The sequence below is a fragment of the Chiloscyllium plagiosum genome, unplaced genomic scaffold (genome assembly GCF_037043375.1).
Source record: "Chiloscyllium plagiosum isolate Xiang-an unplaced genomic scaffold, Cpla_swu_hap1 HiC_scaffold_19, whole genome shotgun sequence".
Classification (NCBI taxonomy): domain Eukaryota; kingdom Metazoa; phylum Chordata; class Chondrichthyes; order Orectolobiformes; family Hemiscylliidae; genus Chiloscyllium; species Chiloscyllium plagiosum.
The window spans coordinates 35,075,070-35,088,051 of record NW_028270157.1 but is presented as its reverse complement, the minus strand read 5'-3'; the positions used below and the strand labels follow the sequence as shown (position 1 = coordinate 35,088,051).

The following is a 12,982-nucleotide window of genomic DNA, read 5'->3' as shown; positions in this document are numbered from 1 at the left end:
ATAGAGAGATACAGACCATGTGCAGGCAGATGAGATTAGTTTAGAATGGCAATATGGTCAGCATAGATAGCGTGTCCCTCATCTGTACTTTGAGGTTCTATGATTGTTGGTCAGTAAAATGGAAGAGGGGGCAGCTAGTGTTGTAAAATTCAGTGTCCAATCCATGTAAAGTTGCAGAGTTTGTCTCTTTTAGTCATTTCTGAAAAAGCTGATGAAATTCATGGATTTATTTAAGTATTCATGATGTCTACTGTTCAGTTCGTAAAATGTTTACATAGGATTTATTTTCTGATGCAGTAGGTCTGATTCGGTGCTGTGTCAATCATAGGGAGCACATTATATGAAATTGAGAAGTATATGGTTGCTGTTTTGTGCACCTTAAAATTATTGGGTTGAGGGTCATAACTCTGCTGCAATGATTTCTATCATGCACTCTGTGAATATTTTTGCAAACATGAGATCAGCCCTACTGCATGGAGTTCCTTAATATGGCCAATATGTATAACAGTCTTGGCTAAAATTATTGTCAATAATAACTTTGTAAGGTTCTTAAAACTAACAAATTTGCTGTGCTATGGAGAAAAAAATAGAGCAGTGAGACCAATTGGATTTCTCCTGTGCTGTGAAGGTTCTGTAATTTCTTTTTGTGTCAATAGACCACAGGATTATAAAGAAAAAACTTTGTCTATTTGTTTGATCATGTCCTTTCTGGTTGTCACTGATCTTATCTAGACCTTCCTTGAAAAAAACAGTGAACTCACTGCAGTAAAAATGTCAGTTGCAAGTTATAGAATAAGAATATGATTCACTCATCAGTCTTATATGATGTATAATATGAGTGTAACATTGGGTATCACAATAAACAATGCTTATCCAAAATAGCAATTATGTTACATTAAAATGCTTGATATATGTTTAATACTTGCAGGCACCTTAATAATGAACATGCATTAGATGACAGGAGTACTGCACAGTGCCGGGTCCAGATGCAAGTTGTGCAGCAGTTGGAGATACAGGTAAATTGGATTTAGTATTTTGTATACAATAACCATATAAAAAAAGAAATTTGGACTAAATTGAATAGCCCTTGTTAGCAGATGCAGTCACCACAATGTGCGAGTAGCCTACATCCATTAATTATCTTTGCAAGCAACAATCCAACTTTGTATTGTCTGCACATTTGAATGGCTGCTGCAGACATCATTGCTAACCAAGCTGCTTATTGGCTACATCTGTCAGCAAAGTCCAAATATTGTAACTTGCTAGAAGCACTTAAAACTACACTGAACTTCTTAAAGCTCCATAATGGTAAAAGAAAAGTCTGGGGAGTCAACAGGACAGGAATTGGAGCTGGGAATTGGTGAAGAAGAGCACAACATGGGGAGGATTGACTCTTCCTGGATGTTTCTTGGACAATCTCAGCAGAGGAGTGAAACTAGGAGTGATGCTCTGTTTTCATAGAGGGTTACTAGCCCCTCAAGACACACAAACAAAAGGCAGTCGGAGCAGAGGCCAGTTGTTAGAGTCAAACTTTGAGGACCTAAGTGCAGTGCCAAAAGACATTCAGTGACCTCACACAGGTAATCAAACTCAGCAAATGTATCCTCATATACAGTACCAACTGGACCACTAGCTATAAACCCTGCTCAAATTATCACACTTCTGTTGTTCACCTCCCAACAATCTCTGCCGATTATGCCTAGCATTCAAATATTTGACCATAGAGTTTTAATAGCAAGGAAACAGCTCCTTCAGCCCATCATATCCATGCTGGTCAACAATCATCTATCTATTCTGATCGCATTTTCCAGCACTTGGCTCATAGCCTACTATGCTGTAGTGTTTCAAATGCTCATTTAAATGGTCTTTAGATGTCTTGGTTCCTGCTTGTACGAGCTTTTAGGCAGTAAGCTCCAGAAACCCACCATCCACTAGGTGAAAAAAACCTGTCCTCAAATCCTCCCTGAACCTCCTATTACTAACATAAATCCACTCCCTTTGCCAACACATCACAGTTACTGACCCCTCCATTAAGGTGAAAAGTTTTTCCCTATCTATCGTATCCATGCCTCTCATAAATTTGTGCGCTTCAGTCAGTGCTCCCTCAGCCTTCTGTGATCGAAGGAAAATAACCCGAGCCTATTTAGTTTCTCTTCATAACTGAATCTCTTCAGAACAGGCAACATAATGGTGAATCACCCTCTCTAGTGACAGTCAGAATTGCACACTATACTCCAGCTAGCTAACATTATATAGAGCTTCATCATAACCGCCTTGCTCCTGTATTCAGTGCATTGACTAATAAAGGTAAGTATTCCATATGTTGCTTTAATCTTATCTATCTGTCCTGCTGCTTTCAAGGATGTGTGCACACGGACACCAAGGTGCACTGATAAGCTATACTTAGGGTCATAGAGATGTACAGTATGGAAACAGACCTTTCGGTCCAACCCGTCTATGCCGACCAGATATCCCAATGCAATCTAGTCCTACCTGCCAGCACCCGGCCCATATCCCTCCAAACCTTTCCTATTCATATACCCATCCAAATGCCTTTTAAATGTTGCAGTTGTACCAGCCTCCACCACATCCTCAGGCAGCTCATTCCATACACGTACCACCCTCTGTGTGAAAAAGTTGCCCCGTAAGTCTCTTTTATATCTTTCCCGTCTCACCCTAAACCTATGCCCTCTAGTTCTGGACTCCCTGAGCCCAGGGAAAAGACTTTGTCTATTTACCCTATCCATGCACCTCAATTTTTTAAACCTCTGTAACTTCACCCCTCAGCCTTCGACGCTCCAGGAAAAACAACCCCAGCCTGTTCAGCCTCTCCCTAAAGCTCAAATCTTCCAACCCTGGCAACATCCTTGTAAATTTTTTCTGAATCCTTTCAAGTTTCACAGCACCTTTCCGATAGGAAGGAGACCAGTATTGCACGCAATATTCCAACAGTGGCCTAACTAATGTCCTGTACAGCCGCAACATGATCTCCCAACTCCTGTACTCAATACTCTGACCAATAAAGGAAAGCATACTAAACGCCTTCTTCACTATCCTATCTACCTGCGATTCCGCTTTCAAGGAGCTATGAACCTGCACTCCAAGGTCTCTTTGTTCAGCAACACTCCCTAGGACCTTACCATTAAGTGTATAAGTCCTGCTAAGATTTACTTTCCCAAAATGCAGCACCTCGCATTTATCTGATTTAAACTCCATCTGCCACTTCTCAGCCCATTGGCCCATCTGATCAAGATCCTGTTTTAATCTGACGTAAACTTCTTTGCTGTCTACTACACCTCCAATTTTGGTGTCAGCTGAAAACTTACTAGCTGTACCTTTTATACTCGCATCCAAATCATTTATGTAAATGACAAAAGGTAGAGGACCCAGCACCGATCCTTGTGGCACTCCACTGGTCACAGGCCTCCAGTCTGAAAAACAACCCTCCACCATCACCCTCTGTCTTCTACCTTTGAGCCAGTTCTGTATCCAAATGGCTAGTTCTCCCTGTATTCCATGAGATCTAACCTTGCTAACAAATCTCACATGCGGAACCTTGTCGAACGCCTTACTGAAGTCCATATAGATCAAATTTATTGCTCTGCCTCATCAATCCTCTTTGTTACTTCTTCAAAAAACTCAATCAAGGTTGTGAGACATGATTTCCCATGCACAATCCTACAGTCCTCCTATTCAACCTGTGATCTCTTGCCTTGTTGGTCTCCCAAAATGCATCGCCTCACACTTTTCAAGATTAAATTCCGTATGTTACTGTTCAGCCCATCAATAACAAACCCTGTAATATGCCACGGGACACAATCTTCCAGACAGAAAAGTACTCTTCAACAATCACCCTATGCTTTCTGGCACTGATTATTTTGGATTCCAATTTGCTAAATTGCCTGGATCCCACGGGTTTTTAGCTTCTTTACCAAACCACCTTGTCAAAAGCTTTAATGAAGTCCATTATATTAACTACACTATCCTTGCCTGCACACCACCCACATTCTCAAAACATACAATCAGATTTGAGAGACATGATTTCCCTCACAAAACCATGCTGACTAACTTTGCCTCATCCTGCTTCTCTAAGTGAAGATTGATTCTGTCCCTCAGAATTTCTTCCCATAGTTTTCCTACCACAGCTGTTAGACTCACTGGCTTGTAGTTTCCTAGTTTATCCCTACCACACTTCATGAATAATATTACCATATTTGCACCCCTGCGCTAGCCAGAGAGGATTTGAAAATTAACGTCAGAGTCCATCTAATCTCTTGCCTTACATCCCACAGCAGTCTGGGAATTATTTCATCTGGCCCTGAGGATTTATTCCAATTTCAAGCCTGCTATAACCACTAATACTTGCCCCTTCTGAAAACGAATTTATTCAAGTATACCCTAGTACTCCTTCCTGGTTTCTATACTTACATAGTTTCTCTCTGTAGTGAACATAGATGCAAAGTGCTTATGTAAAACCTTCATTTACTTTGCACTACAAGTTTCACACTCAATTATCACAGCTTGCATGTACAATCTGCTATTCAACCATGACAGCTATATTGGCAAATCAGGGTGCATGGTACTTGCTGACCTTCTCTCTCAGAGTGCAGTGGCACACAGCCAAAGCCAGGAGGAGCAACTATGTAGAGACAAATGAACCTGCATATCCTAACCCCATTGAGGAGGTGGCATTTTCTGATACCCCAGAGGTACAGTATAGCTAGGCAGTAAAGAAGTGCCAAGGAAGGGAGTGAAGATGCAGCATCATTACTTAATTTCGCGCTTACAGCTGCTAGTTCAGATACAAAGACTATGAGGCGTTTAGTAGGCAGAAGCCAGATCTGTATGTGATGAGTCACCGGTTAGGATGCTGATCCTTCAGCATTGACCTGGAACCTCTCTGAATTGATGATTAATCTCCAGGAGGCTGCTGTGTGCAACCCTGAAAAAAAATCACAGTAATATTAACAGATATTGCCTTTTTTAAATCCCTTTTTTTCCCAGTCATAAAAAATATTGAAATATTGGAAAAAGAAAGGCTGCTTGGCTGACAATCATGCATCAGCCAATTGGGCAATATGACTTTTTGCTTTCCAATTGGCATTGAAAGGCAGTGTGTCACAAGGGTGGATGTGTTGGCCAACTAACTGGAGTGTTGTGGAAAGTCACATGATGAAACTTCCAGGAACGCATTCAATTGGAATTGGCAGCCCTAGTCACCAGAGCTGCAGCCAGGGAAAAGGGGGTGAAGAATGGAGCAAGTGCCAAATTGCTCCAGTGCTACAGAAAACTAGGATGAGCACTGCAATGGGGAGCTTGTAGAAATGTGGTGATGACTATGTAGAACAAAATGCTTGATGTATTGGAAAGCCTGCCAGAATGCCTGTGGTCAATATCAAGCAGCATGAATGAGCTAAATACCAGCTTGGCACAGGCTTTTCCAGACAGCTAATGCCAATACAGAATTGAAGTGGTGCCAATCATATTTGCATACGCATGCATCCAACAGTGATGCACCATTTAATCACTGATATCGTAGCCTTGAATGCAGGATGAGCATCATCCACTCAACCGCTGAATGCTGTTAGAAGTGCAGATTGCTGGCATACAATCTCAGACTGTTGCTGACATGATTACAGATTACAATGTGTAAAGGGGTTTCCAGGCTATCATAGCATTGCAGCCATCTGTCCTTAAACATATTGCGATGCTTGCTGAGGTGCTGTCCCAGGGAGTTGCAGTGGAGCACATTCCTGCTGTCTTTTCTCATGAAGTCAGTGTTCAACCTCCACTCCACTAATACCAAAAGAGAAAATGCTGGAAAATCTCAGTTGGTCTGGCAGCATCTGGAAGGAGAGAAAAGAACTGACGTTTCGAGTCTAACTGACCCTTTGTCAAAGCTTTTATCCACTCCCCTAATGACCCTTTTCTTGCCTGTCAGCCAGCCAATCCAGACAACTATCACCCATACTGAGAGGGAACAGCTCACAGCTGGGTCTTCGAGACTCAACTGCCTGAAATCAGATTCTGGGACCATCTACACTTTTCCTCGCTGAGACTCGGCAGACATCCACCAAGCATCCTGCAGGCATTGGAGTAGCACTGCATATGGCAGTCAAACAGGCAGACACATTCAGAAAATAGGAATTAAGAGAATGTGTACAGTTGATTAATTGAGTCTTGTGTTCAATACAGCATGATTTCATTTCATTGGAGTATTAATTTTTTTTCCAATTGTTTTTGCATTGTGGCAAAGCAGGGGATGTTGACAGTCAGTGACAGAGGCAAAAGTGTGTGAATGAGATTATTGGTGGACAGGAAGGTGATACTGGGTTGCTGTTTGGAGGAGTTCCTCATGGCAAGACTGGTAAGGATAGACTGTCTAGGTTGGCCCTTCGTTTCTCTTCTTCCTTGTTATCCTCTCCCTCCTACAGATGTTCCTACTCCTTGCTCCTGTCTTCCTCAAGACCTTGCTCCTCAGTTGCTCTCCAGATTGCTGGAGGAAAACATCTTCGTGATGGCAAAGTTAAAAATCACACAACACCAGGTTATAGTCCAGCAGGTTTATTTGGAAGCACTAGCTTTCGGAGCGCTGCTCCTTCAGGCGGTTGTGGAGAATAAGATCATAAGAAACAGAATTTAGAGCAAAAGTTTGCAGTGTGATGTAACTGAAATTATATATGGAAGAAGACCTGAATGGTTTGTTATTTTTTCATATTTTAGAATGACCATGTTGGTTTCAGTTCTTTCAGATGTAAATCGCAGTGTGCAGCAGATGACTGCAAACCTTGATTCTTGTTTTTCCAAGTTCTGCAAAGTTTCTGCAGAGTAATCCAGGCATGGAATCAGGTAATTAGAGGTGCACCTAGCAAAGGGAATGCGGTCATCACAAATGATGTCAATCTACATAGAGGTTGGGTAAATCTAAAGAGCTGTGGAGGAAAGCTTTCAGGAATGTGTTTGGGATAGTTTTCTGGAACAATGTACTGAGGGTGGGTGCATCAGATGTAAGTATCAGGTTCAATTTCAGTAGTCCACCCATTCCCTGTTGCCAATGCCAGGTCGATGGATTAAGCACTGAGTGCCTGTGAATGAAGGACCACACAAGATTTACAGGACAGTTCACTCTGTGAGCACAAGGAACAGGTGAATGGGAGTAGGCCATTCTATCATCTACATCACCACTATAATCCCATGCTATCCCCAGATACCCTAAGCCATTTGTAACAACAAATTGTATCAATCTCTATTCTTCCTGAATGACTGACCTTCCAATTTCAAAGATTCACCACCCTTGAGTGAAGAGGTTTCTCTTTATCTCAGTCCTAAATGGTTTTTTATCTCGCTCTCTCTCTCTCTCGCTCTCTCTTCCCCCCCCTTCAGTTCTAGACCCCACTACATGAAAAATGACCTTTCTTGTTTACTCTGTCTATCCCTTTAAATATTCTGTAAGTTTCTATGAGATCACATCTTATTCTTCTAAACTGCAGACAATACATGCCTAGTCTCTTTAATCTGTCCTCAAAAGCCAGTTTCACCATCATAGTAAGCACTGCACTCTTCACTGCACCCCCAGTATGGCAAGTTGCATTCTTCCTTAGACAGGGGAACTAGAACTGCACACAGTACTCGAGGTGTGGTCACACCAGTGTTTTGTACAAAATGAAGCAAGACTTCTTTGCTTCTGCACTCGAAACCTCTTGCAATAAAGGCTAATCTACAATTTGCTTCTGAATTGCTTTCTACATCTGCATCCTAGCTTTCAGTGATATGAATAAGGACACCAGCTCCCTTTGAGAATCAGCTTTTTTTCTGATTTCTCACCATTTAAGAAAAACTGTATACCTCTGTTCCTCCTACCAAACTGGACAACCTCACACTTAGCCACATTCCATTCCATTTGCTAGGCTCTTGCCCACTGACTCAGCCTGTCTAAAGCTTCTTTGCATCATCTTTGCAACTCACATTATCACCATGTTTTTGTAATTAGCTCCCACATTCACATCATTGTGAACAACTGGAGGCCAAGCTGAGATTCTTAAATCTCAGGCACGGTAACTCAATGGTGAGCCCTGCTGCCTCACAGTGCCAGCGATTTGGGTTCAATTCCATCCTTTGGTGATTGTCTGCATGTTCTCCCAGTGTCTGCGTGGATTCCTGCCAGGTGACCCAGTTTCCTCCCATGTTCAAAGATGTGTGCAGGTTTTGTGCATTGGCCAATGGTAAATTGTTGGAGTGTCCAAGGGTGTACAGGCAAGGTAGATTCTACATGGTAATTGTGGAGTTACAGGAATAGGATTGGGAGCTGGTTCTGGGTGGATGCTGCTTGGAGAGTCAGTGCAGACCCAATGGAACAAATGGCCTCTTTCTGCACTGTAGGGATTCTATGGTTCTAAGTACCCCACTGCCCTACCACCCTGAGCATGATCCATTTATTCCTTCCCTCTGATTTTTGCCAATGTCCAGTCCGGGTAGGTATCTTACCCCCAATTCCATGCACTTTCGTTTTGTTTGCTAATCTCCTGTGTGAGACGTTCTCAAAAGCCTTCTGAAAATCCAAATGCACCACATCTCCTGGTTGTTCCTTACAGCTGCTCTTATCAACGTCATCAAAATGTTCTTCAAAGTTTGTCAAACATGATTTTCTCATCATAGATTTATGTTAACTCTGCCCAGTCAGACAGTTATTTTCTAAGTATCTAGTAATCACATAATTTACAACATATTCTAACAATTTCTCGACTACTGACATCAGGCTTCTAGGTCTATAGTTCCTGTTTTCCTTCTCCCACCTTTCTTAAACAGCAAGTTTACATTTGCAGCATTACAATCTGTAGGCACCATTGCAGAATTTATAGAATTTTGAAAGAAAATTCCCAATGCATTCACTATTTCTGTAGCTATCACTTTCAACACCATACTGAAGGTCATTAGGTCCAAGGATCTGCCAACTTCCCCTCCCATTAATTTCTTCAATATTACTTCTTTTTACTAGTATTAATTATTTCACTTCTGCCCTCTAACTAGACCATTAGGGGTACTGGAGATCTGAAACCAAAACAGAAATTGCTGGTGAAACTCAGCAGGTCTGGCAGCATCTGTAGGAAGAAAGTGGAGTTCACATTTCATGTTTGGTGACTCATCATCATTCCTGTTTTTGCTATTCTCTATTTCCTATTATGAATTCTCCTATCCCTACCTGTAATGGACCTACATATCTAAAGAAGATTTTACTGTCCTGTTTTATGTTTCTTGCTTTTTACATTCATACTCTGATCTTCCTTTATTTATCAATTTATTGAACATCCTTTGCTGGATTCTAAAGATCTTCTAGTTTTCAGGTTTACAGCTTTTTATAATGGAGTTTTAGGAGTCTTTTCTTTTGATCTAGAGTTATTCTTTGATATCTCATTAGCAATGACTCTCTAGCTTGTTTGCTTTTTTTTTGAAAATGAACTATTAATTATATAAATACTAACTATTATATATCTACTGACAAACCTTTTCATTATGTTTTCAATCCACCACAATCAAATTCCTCCTCAAGCCTCCATAATTGCCCTTGTTTAAATTTAAGATCCAATTTCAGATTAACTTACTTTTTATTTGCAAACCTAACAGAAAATTCTATCATATGTGGTCGCTATGCCCTAAAAGTTCTTTACAGTAAGATTATTTATTAGCCCTTCATCATTGCATGATACCAGTTCTAAAATAGGCTGAGGTCATTTGATCCCTTTGTATATTGCTCCAGAAAACTAACTGAAACACATTCCTGAAATTCTTCCTCCATTGTCTTTGTGCTCAATATATTTACCCGGGCTGTATTTAGATTGATATTACTTGTGGTTACTGCATTCTCTTTGCTAATTGTAACCTTTCCTTCTTGTATACGTTCTACCTGCCCAGATGCAGACCTAAAGCCCCAGAAATTTAAAAACCTCCCTCCTGCACCATTTTTCCAGTGATGTATTTATTTGCTCAATCTTCCTATTTATACATGTTTCTTGTTTAGCTTCCTAAATTCTGCTTCCTGGATCTAATCCCTTTTTGTACCAATGTCATTAATAGACTGTCAATTGAGATGCTTCACCACACCCCCCAGAAAAGATCTACAGCTGCTCAGTAGCATCCTTGACCTTGGCACCAGGGGAGGCAACATACCATTCTGGAGTCATGTCAGTGACCACAGAAAGACCTGTCTGTTCTTCTAACTGTCAAATTGTCTACCACTAATCTTGTTCCCCTTGCACTCTTCTCTCCTACCCCCTCCCCAAAAATCTGCAGCTCAGCCACTTGTGATGTTCCATGCCTAGCTCTGCTAAATTCTTCTAGTAAACCATCACGCTCACCACTAGCCAAAATGGAAACCAGTTTATGGGTGAGGTGGACTCAGCAAACTCCTTCACTACTTGCCTAGTCTGTCTTGACTGTCTAGCAGTCACCTACAACCTCTCAGACTGTCTGGTCTAAATCTGCACTGTGACCACTTTGTTAAATGTGCTGTTAATATAGATGTCAGCTTTGTAGATGAACTACAATGACGCTGCTGTTTGAATGCCAAGAACAGGAGCTCAATGTTCTCTTTTTTTTACAAAGACAAAAGGTACATGAATCTTTTTTTCAGTTTCCACCACCAGGAAGAAAATAAACACCTAAGTGGCCAGTGACAAGCAGTACCCTTCACATCAAAGGACAATGTTGTGTGATCAGACAGTGAAGGGGAGGGCAGGAACTAAATCACAATAGAATTGGAGGAGGAAATTATACACTCCACTCCCTGCGGTGCCCACCTCTCCCTGAACAGCTCAAGGGTGTTGGTGGACACCATGTGCTCCCTCTCCAGAGACACCTGGTCTCTAACATAACCGCGGAAGAGGGGCAGGCAGTCGGCCCTAACGACCCTCTCCACAGCCTGCTGCCTGGACCTGTGTATGGCCAGTTTGGCCCACGAGAAGATCCTCACCCCCTCTGTACCAGGTGCCCGAAGATCAGGAGCATGGGACTGAAGTGCAACCAAAAACAGAGAAGAAGGTTTTTTAGAAAATCAAAACGGGAGTGTAAGCGAGGAGCTCAATGTTCTGCAGCTGAAGACACTTCTGCACATGAATCCATACAGGTCACATGAAGAATCCACAAATCTCCACATAGCTCAGGATGGGCATTCTATGTAACCAAGCTGTCCTACCATCACTTCAGCCTACTTTAATCCTATTTATTTTAAACAATAAAACAGAAATTATATCTACTCACCATTAAGCTTGAACTAATCGAGCTTTGAGACGAACTGTATGTTAGAGTCCTTTTCTCATCAGGTCATCGAAATGATACTGACTGACTTGTGGTCCTTCTCTCACCTGCCCTGTGGACTGATGAATAATTTATCTCAAGTGACTCACTAATGAGGCTAATTGCCATCCGATTGCCCGTGAGCAGGTTCCTAGGGATGAGTGTTTCCTGACCCTGATTAAATGCAGGTCACTTTAACTGCTGCCAGGAGTCAGAGACAGAACCTGTTGCCCACTTCTCCAGGTTCCCTGCTATCATGACCACTCCAGCGGGCTCCATTAAATTCAACCAAAAGTGTCCAAAAAAAAGACACTAAAGGTGTGAAATTCGAGCCTCGTTATCTTCATTTGTTTGTATTCAGTTCTTCTTGGTTTGTGTTTGCTCATTACATATAAACTGTTAAAGAGGAGAAAGTGAGGACTGCAGATGCTGGAGATCAGAGCTGAAAAATGTGTTGCTGGAAAAGTGCAGCAGGTCAGGCAGCATCCAAGGAACAGGAGAATTGACGTTTCAGCATGATTCCTGAAGAAGGGCTCATGCCCGAAACGTCGATTCTCCTGCTCCTTGGATGCTGCCTGACCTGCTGCGCTTTTCCAGCAACACATTTTCAGCATATAAACTGTTAACTTTAACAAGTACTTTGACAAGTATTCCATGGAAATGTGTATCAATTAATTGCTAGGATTGCTGATTCAAAGGTGATGTAATTACCCATTTTAAAAGTGGATGACATTTTGTTGGAGGATTACTTTGAAAGTAAATGTCCAGGTGTCCTTATGACTGAGAGGTAATTTCTGGAAGCAGCACAGTTAACTCACTTTTTATGTTTATTATTCCTTTCTTCCCGTGGAAAAGGTTTGCCTCTCTTTTCACACCATATACCCTGTGATGGGGGCTGGTTAGTTGATTTGGCAAGGTTCAGAAAAATATCCATCATGTCCACCATTCTCATTCTAGCTGTGTTGGACTTGGGACCTACCACCTCACTTTGTCCATCAGAGTGCAAGGCAATGGTAAACAATACTGACAGAAAAACCTGCTTACAACAAAGCATCGACAGACAATAAACTGAAGTCATACCTTCAGACAAAAAGACCTATCATACCATACTCCTTTCTGTTGTAGAGATTGTCCAAGATCTTTTTTATTCAATAAAATGGCACACCTATAAAGTTTTTATCTTTTAAAAATTAAAGACAATCTATAAACAGTTGAATTCACAAGTAGGGATATCTGCTAAGTATTTGATTTTAGGGTTTAAGATGAAGCAATTATAAATAGCTGTCTAGCGTACAATTTTCAAAAAGATGGAAACGTTTATCACCCAATGATCTTCCTTTCAAAGTCACCAATTAATAGGTTTCCCCTGGCTGTCTGACTTACAGAAACAATCTGTAGAAGTGAAGTTCATCAACAGTAATGAGAATCTGTGCAGTGTGGACTTAGACACATCTGTGATGATGATCAGTATTTCGCATTGCCTGGTCTCTGTCACTCTATTGAATTAGATTGATGATGGCAGATTGCTGGGGACAGTAACTGGACCACAGAGAGAAAGGTTGAAATGTGCAGATGACCCTGGCAGGCATAGTGCTTTGAGAAGGCTTCACCTCTTCGCAGCTGCTGGCATTAGTCCATTCCTAACAGAATCCATGGGAGTTTTATCAGGACACCAAGGGCCCACTTATTTGTG

At 41.5% G+C, this 12,982-nt stretch overlaps 1 protein-coding gene across 12 annotated transcripts in view; it reads left to right on the top strand.

The window, feature by feature from the left end:
* The window catches only part of foxp2 (forkhead box P2), a 795,054-nt gene that overhangs the window by 737,169 nt on the left and 44,903 nt on the right, over positions 1-12,982 (top strand). For all 12 annotated transcript variants that reach the window (XM_087997217.1, XM_087997213.1, XM_087997212.1 and 9 more), the window contains one exon: positions 929-1,016. In XM_087997217.1, the coding sequence (XP_087853343.1) occupies positions 929-1,016 (88 nt within the window). The remainder of the gene's footprint in view (positions 1-928; positions 1,017-12,982) is intronic.